The sequence below is a fragment of the Ornithorhynchus anatinus genome, chromosome 2, assembly GCF_004115215.2.
Source record: "Ornithorhynchus anatinus isolate Pmale09 chromosome 2, mOrnAna1.pri.v4, whole genome shotgun sequence".
Taxonomy (NCBI): domain Eukaryota; kingdom Metazoa; phylum Chordata; class Mammalia; order Monotremata; family Ornithorhynchidae; genus Ornithorhynchus; species Ornithorhynchus anatinus.
Window position 1 is genome coordinate 77536586 of NC_041729.1, and position 25602 is coordinate 77562187.

Below are 25602 nucleotides of genomic sequence, written 5' to 3' on the forward strand. Positions count from 1 at the left end.
TCTCCCAAGAGCTTAGTACAGTGCTCTGCACAGAGTAAGCACTCAGTAAATACCACTGATTGACTGACTTAGAATAAGAACGTTTGATTACCTGGGAGAGGGAGCGGGTGTTTCGCTGCAGACGGTTGCATGAGGAACAGTCAATCAAATGAGCGTGGCAGGGTCTAAGTAGCGAGGCTAAGCCCAGAACTGGAGACTGGAAACTATAAGTCTTCTTCACTGATGTCCTCCTCTCTTCCTCCTCTGGATCATGCCCATGGTGGGTTTTGAGGCCTAGATGATTACAAAGCCTTGAAAGTAGAAACATGTTGTTCAAAGACTTAGAAGCCTGCCATTCAGAGGCTGGATCGTAAGGGTAAACCATAGAATTCATCACAATTGACAATTTAAAAAGGGAGAAAAAACCAATGGTTTTGCAAGACATCCATGTGACATGAGTTATACGTCGTTCTGTTTATTTGAGTAAATATTTGTAAATAAAATCATTGGTAAACATTACAAAATTAAATACATTTAAAAAAAGCTTGCCAGTATACAGAAGATTCACCAACATGATTTTCTTTTCAAAAATAAATATGTTCAGAGCACCCTTGATATAAAATGCCTGACTACTGTTGTTCTTTATATGGTAGCCTCCGGAGCTTCTTACAGCAGCTAAAAGGTACCATTCAAAGGGGATCAGGGTCCACTAGAAATATCACTTTCCTTTTTTACATTAAATAACCCTGCTCCATCCCTTTACAGATTTAGGACTTACTCCAGTTTCGGATAAAGGGTAGAAACATGTGCAACCTTTCTATTTGGCCTCTTCAAGGGGAGGAAGGATACAGGGTATTTGGTTCAAAGCAGAGAAGTTAAGTGCTACACAGTGCTTTCTCCCCTCACGGCAAAGCACTGCTGGGTTGGTACTGACATTCTTAGAGACCACCACATCAGACCTTTAATCCCAGGGTCAGGGCGATTGTAAAGTGTCCTGAAAGAGGTGAAGGGGAAATGATCTGGCAAAGCATTGGGATTGACAAAATAAATGAGAACTTGATAAATTAAGCCCTTGAAATCCCCAAATGTTAATGTGTTGAAACAATGGGCCTAAGACATTTCATCTCCGCCCCCGTGTGGGAAACACATTCTCACAATGGCCACACTTGAATTTAAGATTTCTTCACTGCCTCAGTAACACGTGCTGCAAATCTGTAATGAGTTCCTTAACGAGAGGACTACCACACATTTACTCCTTCCTTGTGAAATAATATTCACATCCACTTTATAATTTAACTGTATATATACAAGGACGAAAAATTTGACATCCATGAGTCAAGTGTACAACCTTTAAAAAAAAAATCGGTTATCAAACTAGTTGTTAGGAGTGACCATTCTCCCAGCTCAGTCAGGCTTCCAGCCTCTTGATTCACCCCAGAAAGCCACCGCCCACGACAGCCACACCGGCCCTTCCAAACTCCCTGCATTCTTCCTTCTCGTTTGATAATCCTCCACTGACAGTTGTGCAGCATCCACAGCACAGATATCTTTGACTTTAAAAAAAAAGACACTAAAAAAACCCTTAAAAACAAAGAGCAACTCCCTTGAGTATATGTCTAACAAACAAAACAAAACAAGTTGCTCAGATACAGCTATTTTCCATTAAATGTCTTCTGGTAGTCAAAATGCCAGCTCCTGCTTGGGAAGAGTCCACCCCTCGGGGCAGGAAGTTATACACTCTTCTTTTGAGGGGGACTCAGTTTCCTCATGCCTCTTATCCGAGATAACAGTTCTTTGATAAATTCCTAAAAAGAAAGATTGGCAGCAGTTAGTATTTGGTAACATTGTTAAAACTAATGTAACTGAAAACAGAAGAAAAGTGCAGTTACCCCTCTCCATATAAGATTTTGATTATTTCAAGATGAGACTCTCTATGGTGATCTCCAGAAAACACAAGTGAAATGGCCTCCACTACACCTAAAAAGCCCTCTCGGGATGGTACCTGGAGAGCTTCCAGTATTCTACCTGTCTTGGCTACAGGAGGGAGAGTCAAGCAGAGGCAGACCCATTTCATCATTTCATTTCTAGCTTGGACAGTGGCAAGTGAGTGGAAGGCAATCCGCTACAAGTCAAAACTCACGTGCGCTGGGCAGCAGCAGCTTTGGAGAGAGTCGAGAACGGAGACTCAAGTTTACTGCGTGGAAAACGGCAATGGCAAAACACTTCTGTATTTTTATCAAGAAAACTCTATGGATACACTACCAGAACCACTGCAGATGGAGGTGGGGCATTCTGGGAGAGATGTGCCCCTGGAGTCGACAGTGTAAGACAAGACACCTAAATAACCACCATTCATTTACATCTGCTACTAGTCAGATAAGCTCCTTACCACCTCATCCTCATGATCCTCCACCTATTTTAAATTGCAGTAAATTTGTTACCATCTGGGTTTTGGGTGACCTGACTGCTCCGGGAGAATAAAGGAACTGTGGACTTTGGGGAGAGGGAGTATAGGAAGAAACTGAGGTCCCATTTCTGACCCTGGAATGGAATGTTCATTCATTCAGTTGTATTTATTGAGCACTTACTGTGTGTAAAGCACTGTATTATGTGCTTGGGATTGTAAAATATAACAACCAACATACACATTCCCTGCCCACGGTGAGCAGTATCTCCGGACTCCATCCTGGGTCAAAAGTGGGACCCACACGGTTCCCTTGTCCCTATAATCCTGCTATCTCAACTGGACAAAGGCTCTCTTCCTGCTACAAGGGTCAGGGAAACAGCCTGGGACCTCCTCCAGACTCCAGAAAAAGGGCAGAGGGAGTTGCTAGGGGACTCCACCAGCACCCTTTCCCCAATACACACAAGGTGATAATATAGGAACATGCCTCTAGTATTTCGGGAGACCCACCCTATTTTTTGCACATCCCAATCCACTGTATTGCTGACAGATAGCTGAATTACAGGTGTTTACTGAATTACACTTCCCTAATCACATTCTCAGAAATCACAAGTACTTTTGAAGGTAGTGAGGTGGGGACATCTGCTGAATCATGAGGCATTATTCTCAACATTTGAATACTCCAAGCCACTTTCATTCCTTTCCTAGAACAGAAGGAACCCAAACTGCATCCTAATTATACCATGAATTCTGTCTGGAAAAAATAAATGGGGGAGGAGGGCAAATTGTTGGGGTTTTGGGGGTTTTTTTATAGCTTTTGTTAAATCCTTACTATACGTAAAGGATAATTCTAGGCCCTGGGGTAGACACAAGATCAGGCTGGACACAGCACCTGTCCCACATAGGGTTCATGGTCCAAGTCAGATGGAAAAGTTGTTCCCTTCCTCTACTTCGAGTGATAGGTTCGGCACATGTAAAGTCTCATAGGCAGTTCCCTTAAAGCCGACTCGGCTTCCCCTGCTCTTGGCACTGTCAGCCAAACTGTTGCAACAAGGATCAAAGTAGTTGCAAGTCAGACCTTTTTAATGCCAAGTTTTAATTCATTCACATCGAATCGACCACTTCAATATTTCTGCATTTAATACCTATTACATGGAAAAGCAGCGTGGCTTATTGGAAAGAGCACAGGTCTCAGAATCAGAGGACCTGGGTTCTAATCCCAGCTCTGCCGCTTGTTTGCCCTTGTGACCCTGGGCAAGTCACTTAACTTCTCTGTGCCTCAGTTTCCTCATCTCTACAATGGGAATTCAATACCCTATTTAGACTGTGAGCTCCTTGTGGGACAGGGACTGTGTCTAACCTGATTAACTTGCATCTATTTGACACACGGTGAGCACTTAAGTACCACAGTAATAGTAATAACATAAATATTAATAATGGTCTTTTTAAAGGTCAGAAGCAGAAGCCTTCATAAGCTGTGTTTTCCCCCGCCTGACGTTAAGTAGCTTCATTACACAGATTCACTAGATGCCACCGCAGGCCACGGATGGACTATTGTGTCCCTATTCATGTTGTGGGGAGAGAAGCAGCAGCAGGCTCCATTCATTCATTCAATCGTATGGATTGAGGCCTTACAGTGTGCAAAGTACTGTACTAAGCGCTTGGGAGAGTACACTATAAAAATAAACAGACACAACGAGCTTACAGTCCAGACTTGATAAAGCACCAGAAATGATGTGCACCTCAGACACATCTAACTTCCCCTTTCACTTGGCAGAAAAGGTAAGAAGAGAGCAAGGCAACACTGCTGTTCCCCGCAGAGCTTGCAGGGCTAGGGAACTGGTCTAATTCCCATCTGCGTATTCTTCCCAGTGCTCTGCATAAAGTGCTTAATAAATATTATCACTACTATTACTTTCCCGATGGCCAGAGTCAACTTTCATGCTTGCAGATTTTGCAGGACCGGACTGCGAGAGGCAGCACAAGCTAAGCAGAACTGAGGACTGGAAGGAGGCTCTGGGAGTGGAGGATTGAGAGGTTATTTGGTTGGTTGGTTCCTTGCAGATTGTCCCGCCACATAATTAAGTCTGCAAAGCTCATTTTGGGGGCTGGAATCTCAATTTGGGCTGTCTGCCATGGGACCCAGGTCTTGGGAAAATCACTTAACCTCTCTGGATCTCATTTCCTTTTATGTAAAATTGAAGATAAGAACACCTACCTCTCCCAGGGATCCTGTGAGAAAAATGAGGCAAAGAATATGGGAGAATAAAAATATGTTCTACAAATTCAAGATATTACTCTTACGCCATCTCAAACTTTGTCATTTCTCGAGTCACTCTGACTGTGAACTATTAACCTTACATTTCAAATCACTTCCTCTGTTACCCCTCCTCAATATCACCCACTCCACCCCATCAACTCCTCCAACACCTCATCACTACCTCTGTAAACTCCAATTTGAAAAATATTATCTGTCCTCTCCTATCTGTAATTCTTTCTGCTGAAAATGAGCCCCTTTCTTCTTCACAAATTTAATTCCAATCTGACCTCCTCATTAAGACAGTTTAGACTAGTACTCAAACACTTTAGTCAGTTTAATATGCCAGACATCCTCTCACTCCCAATTAATATAAATGGAGATATGGTCCTAAGCATATGCATGTGAAGTTATATGTATTGGTGCTCTTAAAATAATCCAGAAAAGAGGCCCACACTTAAGGGGTTAATTCCTTGATCAATCCCACACAGGAGTCCCCTATTATAAGTTCACCTGTCATCTCTCTTTTCAGCTTATCTGCATGGGTGGAAATAAGCTTTTTTTGTGCTCTACAACCTTCTATAGAACTAAACATACTATGATGGGAACTGATTAAGAATTTGTTCACTATGGTCATATGCAAAACTTGTCTACTTATGAATGAGGAGTGAACAAAAATCAAGGTTGGAGAGCGGATAATCCTATGTATAATTAGGAAATACATCAAAGGGAAGTAGAATGGAAGTAAATATTAATACAAAGATAACACATTTAAGCAAAAGCAGAAGGCATGGGACATGGATATTTCCATTCGACTTGTAAACGAAGGAAACATTCGTTGAGCCTTAATTATAGGGATTTCCAAGCACAGACTATTCAAATGATTTCAATTAGACACAGTCCATGTCACTGTTGTGCACTAGACAGGCACAGTTTTTAAAGATTGGCACTTGCCAAAGGAGAACGAAGAAAATGTATCATCATAGTCCCTTATTAGTGGCTTCCATTTTGTGAAACAGCATACTAAGCACTGAGAGAGGGAAATCCATGGAAGGTGATGAGACAGATCCTGGGCTGCAAGAGGCTCACAGGTGAAATATAGTGGGGGTGGGAGAAGGAGGTACATAGTCAAGGAAGGAGTCAACAGGAAAGTTACAATTCAGGAATGACAAAACTTGTATCCCTTCTCTACAGAGGTGGACTCAATAAATAACCTACCCAAATTTCAACATTCTCCTCTTGCTTTGTCATGTCTCTTCCCTATCAAAGAACTAATAATAATAATTGTGGTATTTGCTAAGAGCTTACTATGTGCTAAGCACTCTTCTAAGTACTGGGGTAGATACAAGATAATTAGGTCCCATGTGGGGCTCACAGTAAGTAGGAGGGAGAACAGATATTGAATTCTCTTGGTGCAGATGAGGGAAGTGAGGCACAGAGAAGTGAAGAGACTTTCCCAAGGTCACACTGCAGGTATGTGGTGGACCCAGGATTAAAACCCAGGTTAGAACTATTTAGATTAGTACCGATTACAGATAATCTCATTTGAAGTTGCAAATCCACTCTCCATTATGGGAAGATGTTGATCATCGGTTTATCTGTTCAGTTTTGATAACTGTGGAACTCTTAACACAAATGGATTAGAATGTAGAATGAATGTATATTTTTTCCATGAAACTATTTCCCACTAACTTGTGTTTATAAGAACATCAACTGCCTTGAAGAGGCCCCTAAATGAGGAGGAGCAGAGGTGGGGCAGGGTGATTAACTAGGGCAGCTCCTTTCCCAACCCTTTCCAGATATCTGTGGCTTCCAATTCCCACCCTCTTACCCTCACTTACAACTGGCTGGGGCAGGGGCAGCAATGACAGATTGACACAAACGTTTTAATGACTGTAATTATCTGGTATTTGAAAAAAAAAGTCTATGCAGTGCTTAAAAGGGGCTTTTCAACAACAACGAGGTGTAGTGGGGGAAGGGAGAAGAGCAGGGAGACACAAACTGTTACTAGGGATTTTAAGGTGAATTTTTAAAGCTTGTGCAGAATTACACAGCTTTGGTCATCCTTTCGGCATTACCACAAAGGATGAGGAGGGGGAGAAAAGGTGAATAACTGCATCTAGAAGTTCCAAAAGACCATTTAAGCAAGAACTGTGATTTCAGAAGGTACACATGGTGTCATTTTAATCACTATTTGAATGGCAAAAGTGCTTTTTTTTTTTAAAAAAAAAAAACCTGTACTTCAGAAATCCTTAAATGCTGAATGGCTTAGCCAGTAGACCCATGTGAATAATTAAGACTCCTAGAGGATGCCGAAGAAACACAACACTGGTATTAGCAACCCACACAAAATGCTGTCACCGTATCAACATGAACCATGAAGAGAGAGGGAGAAAAGGTCATCTAAGCCACTCGATTTTCCCATTACACATACTCTCACGTGTTAAAACATGTTTGGGGGATTTAGAAACACTCTTCTGACAACTCCTGTTTATCTGAATAGCTGATATTGGGCACCCTCAGGTGGTATTGACCAAGGAGAGGATCTCTGATGAATTTCCTTTAATGAGAGCTCATCAAGAAGGTTACCCCCATGTTACAGAACTGAATGTGCTGCGATTTAGTCTCCTTTATTGTTCCTACTCTGGACATTCTACTCCTACTAAGACCATGAGAGCCAGGCGGGACAGGAATTGTGCCCAACTTGATTGTCTTATAGCTGCCCTAGAGCTTAGTACAATGCTTGATACATAGTAAGCATTTAACAAATACTATTATTATTGAATTTCCCATTTCCCCCATCACTGGTACCATGCAAGTGACCTTGCCTGGGGACTGATCTTCTCACCACCCTCCAATCAATCAATGTGGTTTATGGAACCCTCACTGTGTACAGAGCACTGTACTAAGCCCTTGGGAGAGTACAATTCAGTGGAGTTGGTAAGGAAAGTTTCCCATTCACAGGATTCTTGGCCAGTTATTTTGGAGTAAAATGAAATCAAACCAAGTTAAAAGAGTAGTAGAGTTGGAGAATTTCAAAATATTCCCAGCAACAAGCCATTCAGTAGATTACTGGGAAGTAAAGCCCAGAAGGAGACATCTGTAGATAAATGAAAACTGGGGGAAGAGAGGAAAATTACACTGCAATCCAAGGCACTTTAAATGGAGGAGATGGTGATATCAGGCTTTGAATCCTCTTTATCTGGATAAATGACCCCCCTAAAATGCAACTGGAGTGTTTATTAGAAATAAACATCAAGCCCTCACCAACTGAGTATACAAATCCCAAGGGACACGTGGAGTCCAGCTCAAATAGATCAGCAATAAGACATCCGGATGGGCTGTGAAAGCCTGAAGATCGGCCCCACATCCAGGATGCCTGAAGACAACAGGTGAAGTCCAATGCTTTGCCTCCTTTTTCTCCTCAAACTCTCGGATCAGCGCTCCTATAAGTCGGCACCACGTTTTTACCACTTAAAAGATGCTATTTCGTAGCTGTCTATCCTGGTATGGTTCTTCTTCCTTTATATGTTCCCGAGCTCACTTTTTTCATTATCTGAAAAAAGGCCTGGGAACCGGTTAAGGAAAGATATTTTTTCTCATAATGAGTTCTGCCAGGATCAGCTCCCTGTGGCCTTATCTGCATTCCAATTTCCACCCTCCTTAGTGAAAATGTCAGCTGCAAAGCCGCCTGGTTTTTTTTCTTAAAGACAATACTGACTACCTTTAGAATTAATTTTATTCTATTGAGGAAGATGTTCCTATAATCTAATTTTGAGTTTCTGAATATTGTTCCTGGAAGATCATTCTTTTACACTAATTCCAAAAAGGCAGTTTGCCTTCAACAGAATAAACATCTATCAAATCCACATCCATGTACACTCATTTATATTCAATCCACTCATCCCCTTCCATTAGCAAATTTAAAAACATTTCAAATTCACATAAGATAGAATAAAATCTGCAGAAATAAGTCACAAGTGAGCACGATCATTTAACACAGGTAGAAGCGTTCTTCCATCTCTTTTTATATATGGTAAGATACTTTGATACTCCAGCCCCACAGCACTTAAGTAAATATCCTTTCACTCTATTACAGGGCAGCCTACTGGGTAGAGCATGGGCCTGCTGTGTGACCTTGAGCAAGTCACTTCTCTATGCCTGTTACCTCATCTTTAAATGAGGATTAATAGTGAGCCCCAAGTGAGACATGGATTGGGTCTCCTGCATCTACCCCAGCACTTAATATAGTGCCTGGCATGTAGTAAGCATTAAAAAGTACCCCAATTACTGTTATTATTTCCCCTATCTGTAAGTTAATTTTAATGCCTGTCTCCCTCTGGAGACTATAAACTCCCTGTGGGCAGGGTTCATGTCTACCTACTCTATTATAGTGTACTTTCCTAAGTGCTTAGTTCAGTGCTCTGCACATAGTAAGCGGTCAATAAATACTATTGAATGATTTGCTTGTATCCACTCCAGTGCTTAGTATGGTAGAATTATTATTAAATGATTTAACCTCATAAATATCATTCATTGATTAAGATGATGCAGAGGTGACTAACCACCGCCTTTCAACACTCTCATTTGTGACAACAATATCCCTTCCAAACTTCGGAGTATGTGAGTGCTAGATTTCATGTATCTCAGATTCATAGTCTGACTACAGTTTCATTTATAAAGGTCAGAAGGCTCCCAAGGTCCCTGGTCATCTGGATGTGGATAGGGTTCATTCACTTCTCTTTGTAATAAAATAAAAATAGTACTTGTTTATGCTTACTATGTGTCAAGCACCATACTAAGCAGCAGGGGAGATTCAAGATAATCAAGTTGGACACATCCCTGTCACCGATGGGCTCACAGTCTAAGTTGACAGGGATGGTTGTAAAATCCACCAAAGATAACAATACACTATTGCTCTTAGTGTATCTTTGCCATCTAATTTTTTTGTTTTTAAATGGCATGTTAGGTGCTTTACTACTGTCAGGCACTGAACTAAGCCCTGGGGTAGATGCAAGCTAATCAGGTTGGATAAATCCATGTCCCAGATGGGGCTCACAGTCTTAATACCCATTTTACAGATGAGGGAACCGAGGCAAAGGTCACAGAGCAGACAAAAAGAGGGAGCCAGATTTAGAAACCAGATCCTTCTTACTCCCAGGCCCGTGCTCTATCTACTAGGCAATGCTGCTTCTAGTTGAACGAAAAGTAGTTAGAAAGTGGTTTGGCTCTGCCTGGCCTTCCTTACATTCTTTAAAACCAATCTCATAATTTTATTTTACATTGTATTTTGCAGTTAAAAATTAATCAGAAAATAATAATAATAATAATAATGTTGGTATTTGTTAAGCGCTTACTATGTGCCGAGCACTGTTCTAAGCGCTGGGGTAGACATAGGGAAATCAGGTTGTCCCACGTGGGGCTCACAGTCTTAATCCCCATTTTACAGATGAGGGAACTGAGGCACAGAGAAGTTAAGTGACTTGCCCACAGTCACACAGCCGACAAGTGGCAGAGCTGGGATTCGAACTCATGAGCCCTGACTCCAAAGCCCGTGCTCTTTCCAGTGAGCCACGGACTCACAACCTAAATAGGAGAGAGCAGGATTTAATCCCCATTTTATAGACGAGAAAAATGAGGCCTAGAGAAGCTAAGTGACTTGTCAAAGGTCACACAGGAGGCAAGTGGTAGAACTGGGATTAGTAGATTGGCCCCCTGACTGCTCTTTCCACTAAGCCATGACACCTGGCATTAATACTTCCCCTAAAAAGGAGAGGCTTAGAAAATAATTGGGTTCTCTCACTATTTTTTATATATAGAAAGCTTGCTATGCTTTGGGATGTCTTCTTTCATTCCCAAGTATTAATTCAATCATATTTATTGAGCGCTTACTGTGTACATTACTCTGCACACAGTAGATAGTAAATACTACTGATTGCTTCTTGAAGCTTACCCATCTAAACGATATTCCTTTTCCGACTGTTATAAACGATAAAAACTACATATCAACCAATGGTACTGAGTGCTTACTATGCGCAGAGCACTGTACTAAGTGCTTGAGAGAGTACAACATAATTAGCTGTCACCTTCCCTGCCTTTAATGAGCTTAAGGAGACATGCAGTCGGAAACCCTATACCTCTGAGAGCCTTGGGAGAGTGGAAAACCCAGCCCCGTGGCTCAGACGAGCCCCCTTAACTTCTCCCTAACATCTCAAGAGCCAAGGCTGCCTTCCACATATTCAGAAGGGTGGGAGAGTTGAGGCAATTTACGGCCCATGGCTGTTGGCCCAGAGCAAGGCGGTATCTGGGAAATCCCCCCTCCAAGGACTTATAAACTGACATTTTTTCTGTTGACATTTTTATTACCACACTTTAATCATCATCAATGGTATTTATTAAGTGCTTACTGTGGGCTGAGTGCTGTACTAAACACTTGAGAGAATATAGAGAAGTGTTTGCAAGATATTCTTTCACTCTACGTATCCTCCCCCACTTGGAGTGTGAGTCTCTTGTGGGCCGGAGTCAGTGTCTTATTGATTTTCTTGTAATTATTCCCGCCCTGAAAATGCTCAATAAATGTTTATTACAGCCACAGTGATTATAGGGACAAATTATAGTTTTATAGGGCGGGTTTACTGGCCTATTTCACTGTTGGGCATGGAGCCAATGGTACAGAGAATGCCTGACAGACTCAAGTATCTCTTTCCTGAGATACGATGGAGAGCTGAGAACCCCTCCTCATATAGTTTAAAGCTCACCTCCTCCAACAGGCCTTCCCAAACTGAGCTCCCCTTTTCCCTCTGCTTCCTCTACCCCCCCCGCTTCACCTCTCCGCAGCTAAACCCTCTTCTCCCCCCTTTCCCTCTGCTCCTCTCCCTCTCCCATCCCATCCCCTCAGCACTGTACTCATCTGCTCAACTGTATATATCTTCATCACCCTATTTATTTTGTTAATGAGATGTACATCACCCTGATTCTATTTATTTGCTATTGTTTTAATGAGATGTTCTTCCCCTTGATTCTATTTATTGCCATTGTTCTTGTCTGTCTCCCCCGATTAGACTGTAAGCCCATCAAAGGGCAGGGACTGTCTCTATCCGTTACCAATTTGTACATTCCAAGCGCTTAGTACAGTGCTCTGCACATAGTAAGTGCTCAATAAATACTATTGAATGAATGTAGTTGTAGTCTGGATGCTTTTTCCCCGAGGTTCAATCTCGTACACTCGCTCTCCCTGAAGCTCGTCTGCCAGATCTGCTTTCTCATTCAGTTTGATGAGGGCACCCTGCTGCTTATCCTAATCAGTAGGGCTTTTCGCCACCTGTACAACACAGTTTCATCTGGGAGTTGCACTGTGCCAGACTTTTTCTGGATCATTTATATAAAATCTTAATTGAAACAGGACTTCCCACTGATCCCTGGATGATTCTTTTATTTATACTTCTACATCCAGAAAAGTGACATTTTCTTTCCTAATTTTTAGCCATTCTCACCATCTGACTTATCCTTCAACCTCTTTAATTGTCAAAGACATTTCAAAACTATAAAGGGATAGATCTCATCCCATCTTCACCCAGATTTGGTGAACTCTTCAGAGGAGTCCAGCAGAATAATAATGTATGCTCCCTCTTATAATAACTACACGGTCTTATTCCCTATAGGTGGTGATTCCTAACTGCCCACTCACCCCAAAACAAGAAGCAGTGTGGCCTAATAATAATAATAATGGTCTTTATTAAGCACTTTCTATGTATGAAGCACTGTTCTAAATCCTGGGGTAGGAACAAGCTAATGAGGTTGGATATGGTCCTTATCTCCCACATGGAGCTCACGGTCTTGACAAATACCATCATTATTATTATTTGTAACGATAAGTAAACTTTTAGCCAGAGTCTTGGACCTCCGTGGCCAATTTCTCTCAGAACTCTTTCTTCGGCCATCCATTTCTGCTGAGTGAGTTACATCAATCTTTAATCTGGTTTAACAATCTTGGGGTTTACCATAATTTGATAAAGGACTCCAACCTGACTTCCAGAGGGGCAAAAATGGGCATGGGAACCCTATCATCTTAGAAGACTGAGATATGGAATTCTTTGTCTCCTTTTCACCACGATCATAATATGGTTCCATCACTTTTGAAGAATATTGGCTTTGACAAGTCCTTGCAAAATAGTCTGAATTCCAACTTTTGGTTTATCTAAATTCCTCTTTGCATCTGATCTACCAGTCTTTAGGGGCCTTCCCCGGCTTTTCATCTGAATAAGATTTCCATTCTTAAGCAATGAGTTACAACTCGAATGACCTCTTTATTTAATCTTTTAGCGGTATACGGATACGGCTTCTGCTCGATTGTACTCATTTTTTCTGGTCTCTAACATGGAGCTTTTGAACAGCTTCCACATTCCTTAAAAGTTTTTTTTTTTTTAAACAAGCCTTTTTCAGATGGTGGGGGAAGTGTCACATTTTATCAGAGTTCTATTTTTCTGAAATGTAATACATTTGTGACTTTTTGTTGGGTGGGGGGAGAGGGAGAAAAGGAGGGAAGTTTGGCTTTTGCTCCCCAGCAGGACCATTCAATTCATTCAATTTGGATCAATATTATCAAGAACCCAATGGATAGAGCACAGGGCTGAGAGTCAGAAGGACCTGGGTCCTAGTTCCAGCTCCACCACTTGTCTACTGTGTGACCTTGGGCAAGTCACTCAACTTCTCTGTGCCTCAGTTACCCCATCTGTAAAATAGGGATTAAGACTATGAGCTCCACGTGGACACGTACTGTGTCCAATCTGATTACCATGTATCTAACCCTGCACTTAGAACAGTGCCTGGCCCATAGTCCGTGCTTAACAAATACCTTAACAAATAACACTCAGGTCACCATTCTGTTGAATGATCAAATTTTAAAAGTACTCCAATATAAGAAATGCAACTGGAATAAGTGACCTATTAAGACTTTCACTTTTTTCTAGTTTTTAAGAGGGAATATTTCTCTCCATATAATCTTCATCTAATGCAGTTCCATCATGTATCAAAGGACATATGCTGGAAAATACAGTTCTTACAAACCTATGTAAATGGAATGAGATTTGAGAGTAGGTAGTTGAAGACATGGCAAAATGTTGAATGAATGCTTGATCCAGTGTTTTTTTTAAAAAAATTGCTCTTCTTCAGAGATCAAAACACATGGTCCAAAGACTTGAAGAAACAGAGAGTATGTTCCCCTTTTCCATTTCCCTGAAAAATCACTACGATGAGATCATGAACCCGGAATAGTTTTAACTGCTGACACAGCAAACGTCTTTTAGTGAGCCCGTCACTTATTTAGTTCTCAATTCAGAAGCTGCTGTGACACTTCTCTTTCTAAAGGAATTTTGTTTAGCCGATGGAAGCTTTTTTAGCAATACATAACTGTGCACTTTTCAGATTTGATCATTCCAGGATGATGCCAGCTGATGGACAGATTACAGAGGAGATAATGACATGCATATTAAAGTTTAAGCTATGCAATGAAATTCCTCTGATCCAAAAAGTTGGCTAAAGACAAATGTGCTTGATCAGCAGCATGACCTACTGGATGGAGAATAGGTTTGGGAGTCAGAAGGAGCTGGGTTCTAATTCCTGTTCCATCATTTGTCTGCTGTGTGACCTTGGACAAGTCACTTCACTTCTCTGTCCTTTAGTTCCCACATCTGTAAAATGGGGATTGAGACAGGGAGCCCTATGTGTGAGAAGGACTGTGTCCAACTCGATTATCTCGTATCTACCCCTGTGCTTAGGACAGTGCCTGGCCCATAATAAGTGCTTAACAAATACCACAACTATTATTATTATTTTTATTACTATTGAGAGGACCATTTTAGTTTGTGTTTTATGGATAGGGGCAACGAAGTGCAGGCAGAGGGGAGGAGGAGAGCAGAGTTTTAATGCAATTTTCTTTTTGAAGATAGCCATAATAATATATTCAATGACATCCACTTGTAAATTAGTATTCACTACTAACCTTGGGTCATTCGTTTAAGAGGGTAAAGACAAAAACCTTTTATATACCCATTCCCTAAAGCCACCAAGGGAACTCAAATTCGCTACAGCCATTTAGTACTGAGAAATATACTGCTACAGACTTTTTTCCATTAATCCCATTCAGCTGCACACATTTTATGTCATGCCTCACTTCGAGACAGCCCTTTCAACTATCCAGAACAAACACACTAGTGACAGCGAGGGGCATCACTCACAGCTGACAAATTCAAATCAATCGCATTTACTAACCATTACTGTAGGCAGAGCACTGTGCTAAGTGCTTGGGAGAGCACAATATGATAAACATTCTCTGCCCAAAGCAAGCTTACTGTCTAGAGGGGGAGAATACCTTGTTCCTTGGAAGGACAGTAGCTCAATCCCATACGAAATCAGGAATGCTCCTATTGATTTCTGCATTCTATTCAATCCAAATTTATTGCCCCCTAGAAATGATATTTGCAGTCTTCCATACGTACAACTCAGTGAGTTTCTTTCTGCCCCTGAAGCTGAGAATTTAGGACTGGGAGGACATAGCACACAGAGGAAATCCATGGAAATCGATTGTTTCTCCCCCACCAAAACTAAAAATCAGTAAAATTATTAACTGGAGGCGTGGGCTCTGCTGAGAGATCCCTTCATCTCCTTTCAACTTGTGAAGGCTTGGAAAACATCTTAGAAATTCTCATCCTAATCCACTGCTCTCGCCCAGAGACCGGGCCTGGGAGTCGCAAAGGGACCTGGGTTCTAATCCCAGCTCTGCCACATCTCTTCTGTGTGACCTTGGGCAAATCACTTAACTTCTCTGTCCCTCAGTTATCTCATCTGTGAAGTGGAAATTAAGACTGTGAGCTCCATGTAGGATGTGGACTGTGTTCAACCTGATTAGCTTGTGTCTACCCCAGCACTTAGACCAATACCTCGCACATAGCAAGCACTGAACAAATACTATTAAAAAAAATCACGAATCTTATCCTGGACATTCAACTCTAGTCAGTGATGCACTACAGAATTCAGAAACCAAGTAAACAGGAAGGTAATGGAAGGAAGAAATCCTAAATCACCTTTGCTAAGAAACTTTTATGGGTTGAATTATCACATTCACTCTAGAAAAGTATTCTTCTTTTACTGATTAAGTTCAGAAGTGGTTTCGCCGATTGCACTCTAGCATACAATTTCTTGATACAAAAGCAAATATGTACATTATTTAAAAATCAAACTTGAAGGAACATAAACACACATCAGAAATGTGCATTTGGCAACTATTTTTTGCACCTGAAACTACATTAATCACAGGTCTTGTTTTCTGCTAATCATGTGTACTTGGAGAGATTAAATCCCATAACGTTGTGTTAAGAACTGTAATCTTTCAGATCAACAGCCACTTCTTTCCACTTATGCCCATTTATAAGGCTGTTAAATAGTCACATGAAGTTCAGAATTGCTTCCCAAAATTACTTTCTGGAATTACAGTGGCTTATCCTATAGGCACCAATGCCCTTACCGTTTCCTATGGAACCCATATAGTTTTGCAGTCACAACACATTATTATAATAAACTGTTTCCTCCCATAACTAACTCTGAAGTTAACCTGTGTAAGGAAGGCAAACATATACATTTTACATTAACCACTCCTGCTCAACAGGACCCATTCCATGCAAAGCCTCTGCAAGAGATAAACAGGCCTTTATTCTCAAGTCATATATTTTAATAGTCTTAACTGCCCCCACACCCATGGGCATCATAATCAAATCTGTAATATGTACTTTAGCTAAAAATACAAGACACAAAGTGACGGATAAGGAAAAAGAAATAGGGAGTTGAAAAAGTGATTTGTTTACCTCTGTTGGTTTGTAGCAATCTACAAGAGCTTCCTGAAATTCAAAAACAAACATGTCAGTTTCACAATATAAAAAAAGGCAGCTGATCCATGTGATTTACAAATATGGTTTTTCAGGACTTCTGATCTCACATTAAAATATGAAAACTTGTGGCATTATCATTCTGGGTCATCTCATTAGCCAAAGCATTAAGAATCCTCAGAGAGGATCTTTCATGGAAAGAAAACTTCAAGTTTAGGTTAAAGTGGATATTTCTACTTAAAACTGGTCTCGTTGAAAAACATAATGACCCACAATCAGATGATCAATACTCCTCTGGTGATTTAAAAAGGGAAGAGTTACCTGTTCTCCTGCCCACCTGGCCTGTGAGCCCCAGATGGGACAGGGACTGCGTCCAACCTGATTATCCTGTATCTACCCCAGTATTTAGCACAGTGTATCATCATCATCATCAAAATAATAATAATAATGGTATTTGTTAAGCACTTACTATGTGTGAGGCACTGTACTAAATGTTGGGGGAGGTAGGTAGAAGGAAATCAGGTTGGACAGAGTCCCTGTCCCACATCAGGCTCAGTTTTAATCCCCATTTTACAAATGAGGTAATTGAGCCCCAGAGAAATGAAATAACCTGCCCAAGGTCATACAGCAGACAAGTGGGAGAGCTGGGATTAGAATCCAGGTCCTCCGACTATCAGGCCCATGCTCTTTCCACTAAGCCTCACTGCTTCTGCATAGAGTAAGCACTTAAATACCATCATATATATATAAAGTTATAATTTTGTGACTTCCCTTGGGATTGGGTTCAGTCATTCAATCAGATTTATTGAGTACTTACTGTGGGCAGAGCACTGTACTAAGAGCTTGGGAGAGTACAACAACAAACAGACACATTCTCCGCCTACAACGAGCTTGAGTCCCACCTACAAGCAGATGGATGAGACACCATCTAATCTGAATTTAACCAGGCGGCAGATGGTAAACCACACAAAAGCCCAGTCCCATGCAGGAGACCTCAGCATCCCACCGTTCCTTCCAGATCTTCTTGCTTTCCCTTCATTAATGGAAACACCGTCCCACCCCCCGACTGCCAAGCCACTCCAGGGCATCTGACTGACTTTTCCTATTCTTTCCTTGCTCTTTATTTGGAGTCACATTTCCATGAAATGGAAAGATAGTTGGACAAATAACTCAGTCCTTAAATAGAAGTACATATAAATCAATATGTACAAAAGTGCTCCCTGTGGCTGTGAGTACATTAAGCGATGAGCTGGTAATTGGGGGTGGTTACGACCCAGGGATAGGGAAAGTAATCAAGGAATGCCTCCTGGGAGAGGTGGAATGTCAGATTTATTGATTTCAGAGTCCCAAAATACCCAAGTACAAATTGTAAACTCAAAAGAAGTTCTAGAGAAGGAAAACTAAACAAACTGATCATGGCACCCACAGCATGACAGGGACTGCTCTTGGCCCTTGCCCACTTTGGAGATGAACCGTCTCCTTCCTTGGTTGGCCTATCTTGCTGCTGATTGCTGTGGCTGGGCAGTGGCAGAGAGGAAAGTGGGAAGGGACGAGAGCACTATGGTAAGCAGAGGGGCCAAGGGGAAAGAGTACGGGCCTGGGAGTCTGTGGCCCTGGTTCTAATCCCGGCTCCACCACTTACCTGCTGTGAGATCTTGAGCAAGTCACTTAACTTCTCTATAGCTCAGTTCCCTCACCTGCAAAACGGGGATTCGATGCCCGTTCTCCCTCCTACTTACTTTATGAACCTCCTCTGGGACCTGATTACCCAATATCTACCCCAGCACTTGGTACAGTGCTTGCCATATGGTAAGCGCTTAACAAATACCACAATTACTATTGAGCTCACCTACTGTCCAGTGAAGCATGTAGCCACTATTTTGGTTTCCTTCTCAGCCCTCTTTCACTCAAAGGGGTAGAGTGGCCCAGGTACTTTCTGATCATCTTCCCGTATAGGTTTTTGCTGTGAAGACAAAGCTAATGACACTGCCCACACAGAACTGTATTCAAGGGCCAAGGGGGCCTAGGCTCAAGACCAATACTTGATTCCACAAAGAGCCATAAGTAACTTGTGAGACATAAATTCCTGATCCTTGAATCAGAGCTACAATGCTTCTCAAGAATTCTGGGGGCTACTCTGCCATTTTCCATGGCCAATATGTTAATGGCGGAGTTCTCTCAGTCATCAAGGAGCCTAGCAGCATTTAACTGAGAGATCAAAGACCAAGCAGGAGATCTTACCTGAGGATTTGAACCTGGGGAATAGAAAGGTATAGTCTGAATCAAAACAGCTGTGGCCTTTGGACAAATCACTTCCCCTTTGGGCCTAGGGTTCATATTTTTAATGTAGAGTGGAACCACTTGGCAGCTCCCAAGAAAGTTTCAAGGAGAAATGAAATTATGTCAATCAGTGGTGTCTGTTAAGCACCTACTATGTGCCAAGCACTGTACTAAGTACTGGCGTAGATATAAGATAATCAGGTTGGACACAGTCCCTACCCCACAAAGGGTTCATAGTCTAAGTAGGAGGAGGTAGGGTTTAATCGCCATTTTACAGATGAGGAAACTGTGGCATAGAGAAGTTACGTGACTTACCCAAGGTCACACAACAGACAAGTGGCAGAGCCATGATTAGAATCCAGGTTCTCTGACTCCTAGCCCCATGCTCTTTCTACTAGGTCACACTGTTACCTTAGAATTGGTAGAGATGGTTTGAGCCCTACCCACAAGGAGCTCACAGTCTACAGGGGGAGACAGATATTAAAATGAATTATAGATATGGGAATAGTAAAGTATAAGGCTATGCACATTAGCATTGTGAGGTTGGAATGAGTATCAATGTGCTTAAGGGGTACAAAGCCAAGCACATAGTTGACACAGTGGATGAGTGTATAGAGGAAATGAGGGTTTAGTCAGGAGGACCTCACAAGGCTTAGTGGACTGAACCCGGGCCTGGGAGTCAGAAGGTCATGGGTTCTCATTCCGGCTCTGCCACTTGTCTGCTGTGTGACCTTGGACAAGTCACTTCACTTCTCTGGGCCTCAGTTCCCTCATCGGTAAAATGGGGATTGAGACTGTGAGCCCCATATGGGACAGGGACTGCGTCCAACCCGATTTTGTTGTATCCACCCCAGCACTTAGTGCAGTGTGTGGCACATAGTAAGTGCTTAAATATCATAATTATTATTATGTAATTTGGGGGAGGGTTTTGAAGTTGGGGAGAGTGGTGGATTGTCAGATATGAAGGGGGTAAGAAGTTTCAGGCCTGAGGGAGGTTGTGGGCAAGGGGTCAATGGCAAGAAAGACAAGATCAAGGGACGCATAGTAGGTTGGCATTACAGGAGTGAAGTGTACAGGTTGGGTTGTAGTAGGAAATAAGCAAGGTAAGGTAGGAGGGAGAGAGCAGGTTGAGTGCCTTAAAGCCAACGGTAAGGAGCTTCTGTTAAAAGCAGAGGTGGATGAACAAATTTGGAGTTTTTTGAGGAGTGGAGAGATCCCGACTGAATGCTTTCTCGGAAAAATGATCTGCACAATAAAGAGCGGGATGTACTGGAAAGGGGAGACAGGAGATGGGGAAGTCAGCGAGGAGGCCGATATGGTAAGTAGTCTATAAAGAACAGTGGTCTCAGCCTGCAAGCACTTACTAAATATTACTGACTGATTAAAGGACAGTGAGATAGTCAGAGAGGGTTTTCTATATTCAGTTCAATTTTGGTATAATTTAGCTCTGGAACTCGTTAGGGTAATTGCCTCAAACTTCAAGAGTAAAAGATCAACTTATTCTTTTCACATTCTTCAATCATTCCAAGTGCATTTTATGAGTTAAGTGACTACTTAAAGGAAATTCACATAAGACCTCTTCCTCCGTCTTCGGGGTGCTGACCTCAGGGAACAGATTGTCAAAACTGTGTTCAGTCATAACACAGAATTGATTTAAAACTTAAAAACTGTTCACCTGTAATTTGAGGGCTCTCTCCTCTTCACTGTCTTCATCGAGAAGATCATCTATGTCAATTTCTACATCTGGCATCTCTTCTTCCTAAAAAGAAAGGGATTTAAGTAGTTTGATGCAAAAGGGCTGATCAGAGACTATAGTTCATCACAGGGATTCCAGGACACTGAATGGCAGCATAATGCAAATATATTTTAATATGGCAGCCTAGACTTTTACTCCTGAAGAAAATAATAGACTCATGCACAGCAGGGGAGTGGGAGGAAACTACAGAGGGGATGAAGTTGGAGCAGTTCAAACAGATGTTAAAAAAAGGTCAAGTGAATACTAACTAGAAGCATATAAGAATGGCAATAGACAGCTGCCCTGATTTCATGAACTGCATCTCACTGAATAAAGTGCACATTTTAGGGAGAACTGGCTAAAGGTCTACAGCTTAGGATCTGAGGGTCCCTTCTCCAAAGTGGCAGTGCTGGGACTGCTGCTCACATAAAATGCTTAACTTGAGTAAGCGCCCAGTAAATACCACTGATTGTTTGACTGAGAAAAATCTCTTGCAACGTGACTGCCACTTCTGGGGTGATCAGGTAAGGTGAACCCTGTGAGCCCACTTTACAACTGCCTCCGAGACTGAAGGTGCAGGAAGAAGGGGCTCCAATCTTGGGGTTGGGGATAGAGTTACGCTGAGGTGCACTGAGCTTCTCAAGATTCAGAAGATCTCTTTACTTTCAAAATTGGTGCCCTTCAGAGTAGAATGTGTCAGCGGACTATGCAGCCTGGGCTGGTCAGAGACAGTGGAGGGTTTCACCTGGATCTCTCTTGGGGCAACCCCAAGATATTCATGTCATGGAAAATCTGTCCCCTCCCACATACACACACAAACACAAAGAGCAAAGTTTCCTCACCCATGCCCTAAACAGGGTCCTATAGACAGACTTCAGTGACCAGTGGTGCCTAGGTGGGTTCGGGTTCCTGAACAAGTGAGAGATTAACCACCAAGCACGTTTGGGGTCCCAAGCCCTGGGAACTTCCTCCTCCCCAGCCCTACAAATAATAATAATAATGGTATTTGTTAAGCTCTTACTATGTGCCAGGCACTGGACTAAGCGCTGGGGTGGATATAAGCAAATCGTGTTGGACACAGTCCCTGACCCGGACTGGACTCACAGTCTTAATCCTCGTTTCACAGATGAGGTAACTGAGGCCCAGAGAAGTGAAGTTACTTGCCCCAGGTCACAGGAGACAAGTAGCGGAGCCAGCATTAGAACCCACGACCTTCCGACTCCCAGGCCCGTGCTCTATCCACTATGCCATGCTGTTTTCCCAAAGACAAATTATATCTAGTACAGCTCGAAGAAGATTACATTATTTTTTTTTAAATCCTTGTCCTAAAGGTACAGGCCCCACATGCACTTTCTCAGCTCAACTCTGGCTCCCAAATTTTGGCCCATGCTGATGATACTCCATTAGGGAGTTTTAAACTTAACTGAAATCTAAATTCTCCCTATTACTCACACATCATCATGTAATTTTCAAATCAAGAGTGGAAAAAAAACCCACCCACATACCCCAAACTGGGCAAGGCATAGCTTATTTTTTCCATTGTTCCTTGACTGCATTAATAACTTGAAAAGGAGTAATGAAAGCCAAAAGCCAAACCCAGAGCACATCATCTAGAAGTTTTCAGGAACACCACAGGAAACAGAAAACTGCTGAAGGCAACAAAACTACTGGCCTGGTCAGGAAATACAGTGATCATGGAGAAGTTTTGAGCAATACTCTAAATTAAGGGCAAAATACATAGGATTTCCCCAAAATAATAATTGACAGTGATGTATCTTAGTCATATCCACGTTAATGCTCATTATAGAGAGGATGTGGCATGTGAAAGAACAAGTTAGAAAAACAAAAATGCCTTTTGGCCAGGTAAGTAGTAAGCCTACCCCTATTTTTGGTCAGCCTCCTCAATCAATCAATCAGTGGTATTTACTGAGCACTTACTACGAGCCTAGTACTGAACTAAGCAAATAGGCAAATAGGATACGACAGAATTAGCAGACATGTTCCCTGCCCATAATGAGCTTACAGTCTAGAGGGGAGAAAGAAATTAGAGCAATTTATGATATATCATTTCAAGATCTAGGCTAAAGTGCTGTGGGGTTGGGGTGGGGAGAATATCAAATTGCTATTGTTCTTGTCTGTCCGTCTCCCCCGATTAGACTGTAAACCCATCCAAGGGCAGGGACTGTCTCTGTTACCGATTTGTACATTCCAATCGCTTAGTACAGTGCTCTGCACATAGTAAGCGCTCAATAAATACTATTGAATGAAATGAATGAATCAAATGTCCAAAGGCCACAGATTCAAGTGTACAAACAATACAGAAGGGAAAGTAAGCTGGGGAAAGGAGGGCTTAATTGGGGAAGGCCTCTTGGAGATGTGACCTTAGTAATGCTTTGAAAGCGAAGAGAGCAGTGGTCTGGCATATATGGAAGGGGAGGGAGTTCCAGGGTAGGGGGAAGGCTTGGGCGACGAGATAGACGAGATTGGGGCACAGTGAGTAAACTGAAGTAAAGGAGCAGAGTGTGTAGGCTGGGCTGTAGTAGGAGGTAAGGTATGGACAGGGTGAGCTGATGGAGTGCTTTAAAGCTGATGATAAGGAGTTTCTGTTTGATGCAGAGGTGGATGGGCAGCCATCAGTCAATGGTATTTAAGTGCTTACTATGTGCAGAGCACAGTACTGAGCGCTTGGGAGAGTACAATACAACAGAATTAGTAGACAAGTTCCCTGCCCATCATGAGTTTACAATCTAGAGGGGGAGACAGACAATATAATTGAAAACGTGTAATTTAATTATATGTACATCCTTTCATTTCATCAGCAGCTCACTGCACAACCTGTTTCTTCCTCTACCCTCCCAAAACAAGGCACATGGCAAAGGCTGGCATGGTTTTAGATCGTTTGCCCCAAGCATGCTGCTGAACCAAGACCCCCCCCTACTCAACAGTCCCCGAGCAAAAGGAAGAAAACTTGGAACGAAAGACTCTCACTGAGAACATCATTCCACTTCTTATTAAATGTAAGGAAATAACTTCCAAATTTCCATTCCAAGGACCACTTTAGTGGGCAAAAAATCTTCATAGTACGCTTCCACTCTGGGAGCGGATAAGAACTGTGGTAGCTCCTCAGTTAATTACGGTATTTCTTATGCACTCCATTCATTCAATCGCATTTATTGAGTGCTTACTATGTGCAGAGCACTGTACTAAGCACTTGAAAAGTACAATTCGGCAACAGATAGAGACAATCCCTACCCAACAACGGGCTCACAGTCTAGAAGATGCCTGGCACTATTCTAAGCACTGGAGTAGATACAAGCAAATTGGGTTGGACACAGTTCCTGTCCCTCGTGGGGCTCACAGTCTCAATCCCCATTTTACAGATGAGGTAACTAAGGCACAGAGAAGTGAGGTGACTTCCAAGATCACATAGCAGACAAGTGGCGGAGCCGGGATTAGAACCCATGGCCCTCTGGCGCCCAGGCCCGTGCTCTCTCCACTATGCCATGCGGCTTCTCGGTTCAAAGCACTCTCAAATAGGTGGGAGGGTCACTTTTTCTAGATTCCATCCCTCAACCCCAGAGGCCTGAAGCGATGCTCAAGGGCCATTTTGGCAGCATCACTGTGGAGAGGGGGTGGGAGAGAGGCTGCCGAAACTCTCTCCCTCCCCTCCAGAACAGCTGCCATCATCACAGTAGCTTCAGCAGGCCCATCATCCAGGGCCACTGGGGAGTGGTTCTAGGAACGGTGGTGATCCACCTACTGTGAGTTCCTTATGGGCAGGGATTGTGCCTAACAACTCTATTGTACTGTACTCTCTCAAGCATTTAGTGCAGTGCTCTACACACAGGAAACGCTCAATGAACGCCACTGACTGACTGATGCAGGTAAGCACATGGGAAAGTGTGCTGTAATAGACTTGGTAAGTGGTGACTCCTTTACTAAGAAAGGAATTTGCCCCTATCTTCACATACGTGCCTGTGCTGTCATGCTAAAGTGCTATTTCAGAGGCATTAGTCATGTTCAGCCTGCCCCAGACCCCTGACAAACATTCCCTTTGTGAACAGAATGTTGAAGCTGTGAAAAGTGTTCATTTGCTGTAAACTACTGTTTCTCACTTCAGTTCACATCATCATAACCTACATGTCACCCCTGCCCTTTGACCTTCAGTAAAGACCTGAGGGCACAGCTGAAACCAAACATGTGATTTTGATAGATTTCTCTTCATTCAATTCGAGGGACCATTTTCTGGCCATAAATTTTTCAGAGCCTCGCTAACCTTTGCTCGTGTCTTCCACCGTGGTGGTCCTTTCCTTACCTCCCTACCTTAATTCTGTCAGGTTGAATGCGAATCATTGCCAACGAGATCAGTCCCCTCACCGACAACTATACACTTGGCTGTTTACCCCTTAAGCGCTTTGATATTGATCCCAGCCCCATGGCACTTGTGTATAATACCTTTACACTCTACTTTTTCCCCTATCTGTAGTTTACTTTAATGTCTGTTTCCCCCTGGAGACTGTAAGCTCCTTGTGGACAGGGATCACCACTTACCAACTATTATAGCACACTTTCCCAAGTGCTTAGTTCAGTGCTCTGCACGCAGTAAGCACTCAAATACCATTTAACTGATGGTAATACTATTACCTTGCATGATCAACCCTCAGTTCTCCACAAGAAACTGCAGAGCCTAGTGGAAAGAGCATAGGGCTGGGAATCAGAAGAACCAAGTTCTAAGGATAAAGATATCACTCATTAACTGATGAACATTTTATGGCCATGCTAGAAACACCTAGGACTGGCCTGAGGCTGGACCAGTTCCCTTAAAGCACTAGGGGCGGTCACAGGAGCAACAGAGGTTGCTGCTTCCACTGCAGAAAAGAAGTTTTTCCTCCACTCTTGACTGCAAACAGGCTGCAGGAGGTTTACTACACCAGCCCTCTGCAGAGCATTCACAGATGAGATTGAGAATGAAGACATACCCCTTGGTGGAGGTAAAAATCCCCAGGATCTGAGCATCTGTGTTCCACCAGCAATCCACACAGCAGGCATTGAGAAACACTGATTTAGA

The 25602-nt window shown here is 42.5% G+C and overlaps 1 protein-coding gene across 1 annotated transcript in view; it reads right to left on the minus strand.

The window, feature by feature from the left end:
* Positions 1-425: 425 nt before the first annotated feature.
* Positions 426-25602, minus strand: part of PPP1R14C (protein phosphatase 1 regulatory inhibitor subunit 14C) — an 88542-nt gene continuing 63365 nt past the window's right edge. The window contains exons 2-4 of the mRNA XM_029048485.2: positions 20475-20558; positions 16499-16531; positions 426-1784 (exon numbers count right to left, since the gene is read on the minus strand). Coding sequence (XP_028904318.1) covers positions 1710-1784; positions 16499-16531; positions 20475-20558 — 192 coding nt within the window. The 3' untranslated portion in view covers positions 426-1709. The remainder of the gene's footprint in view (positions 1785-16498; positions 16532-20474; positions 20559-25602) is intronic.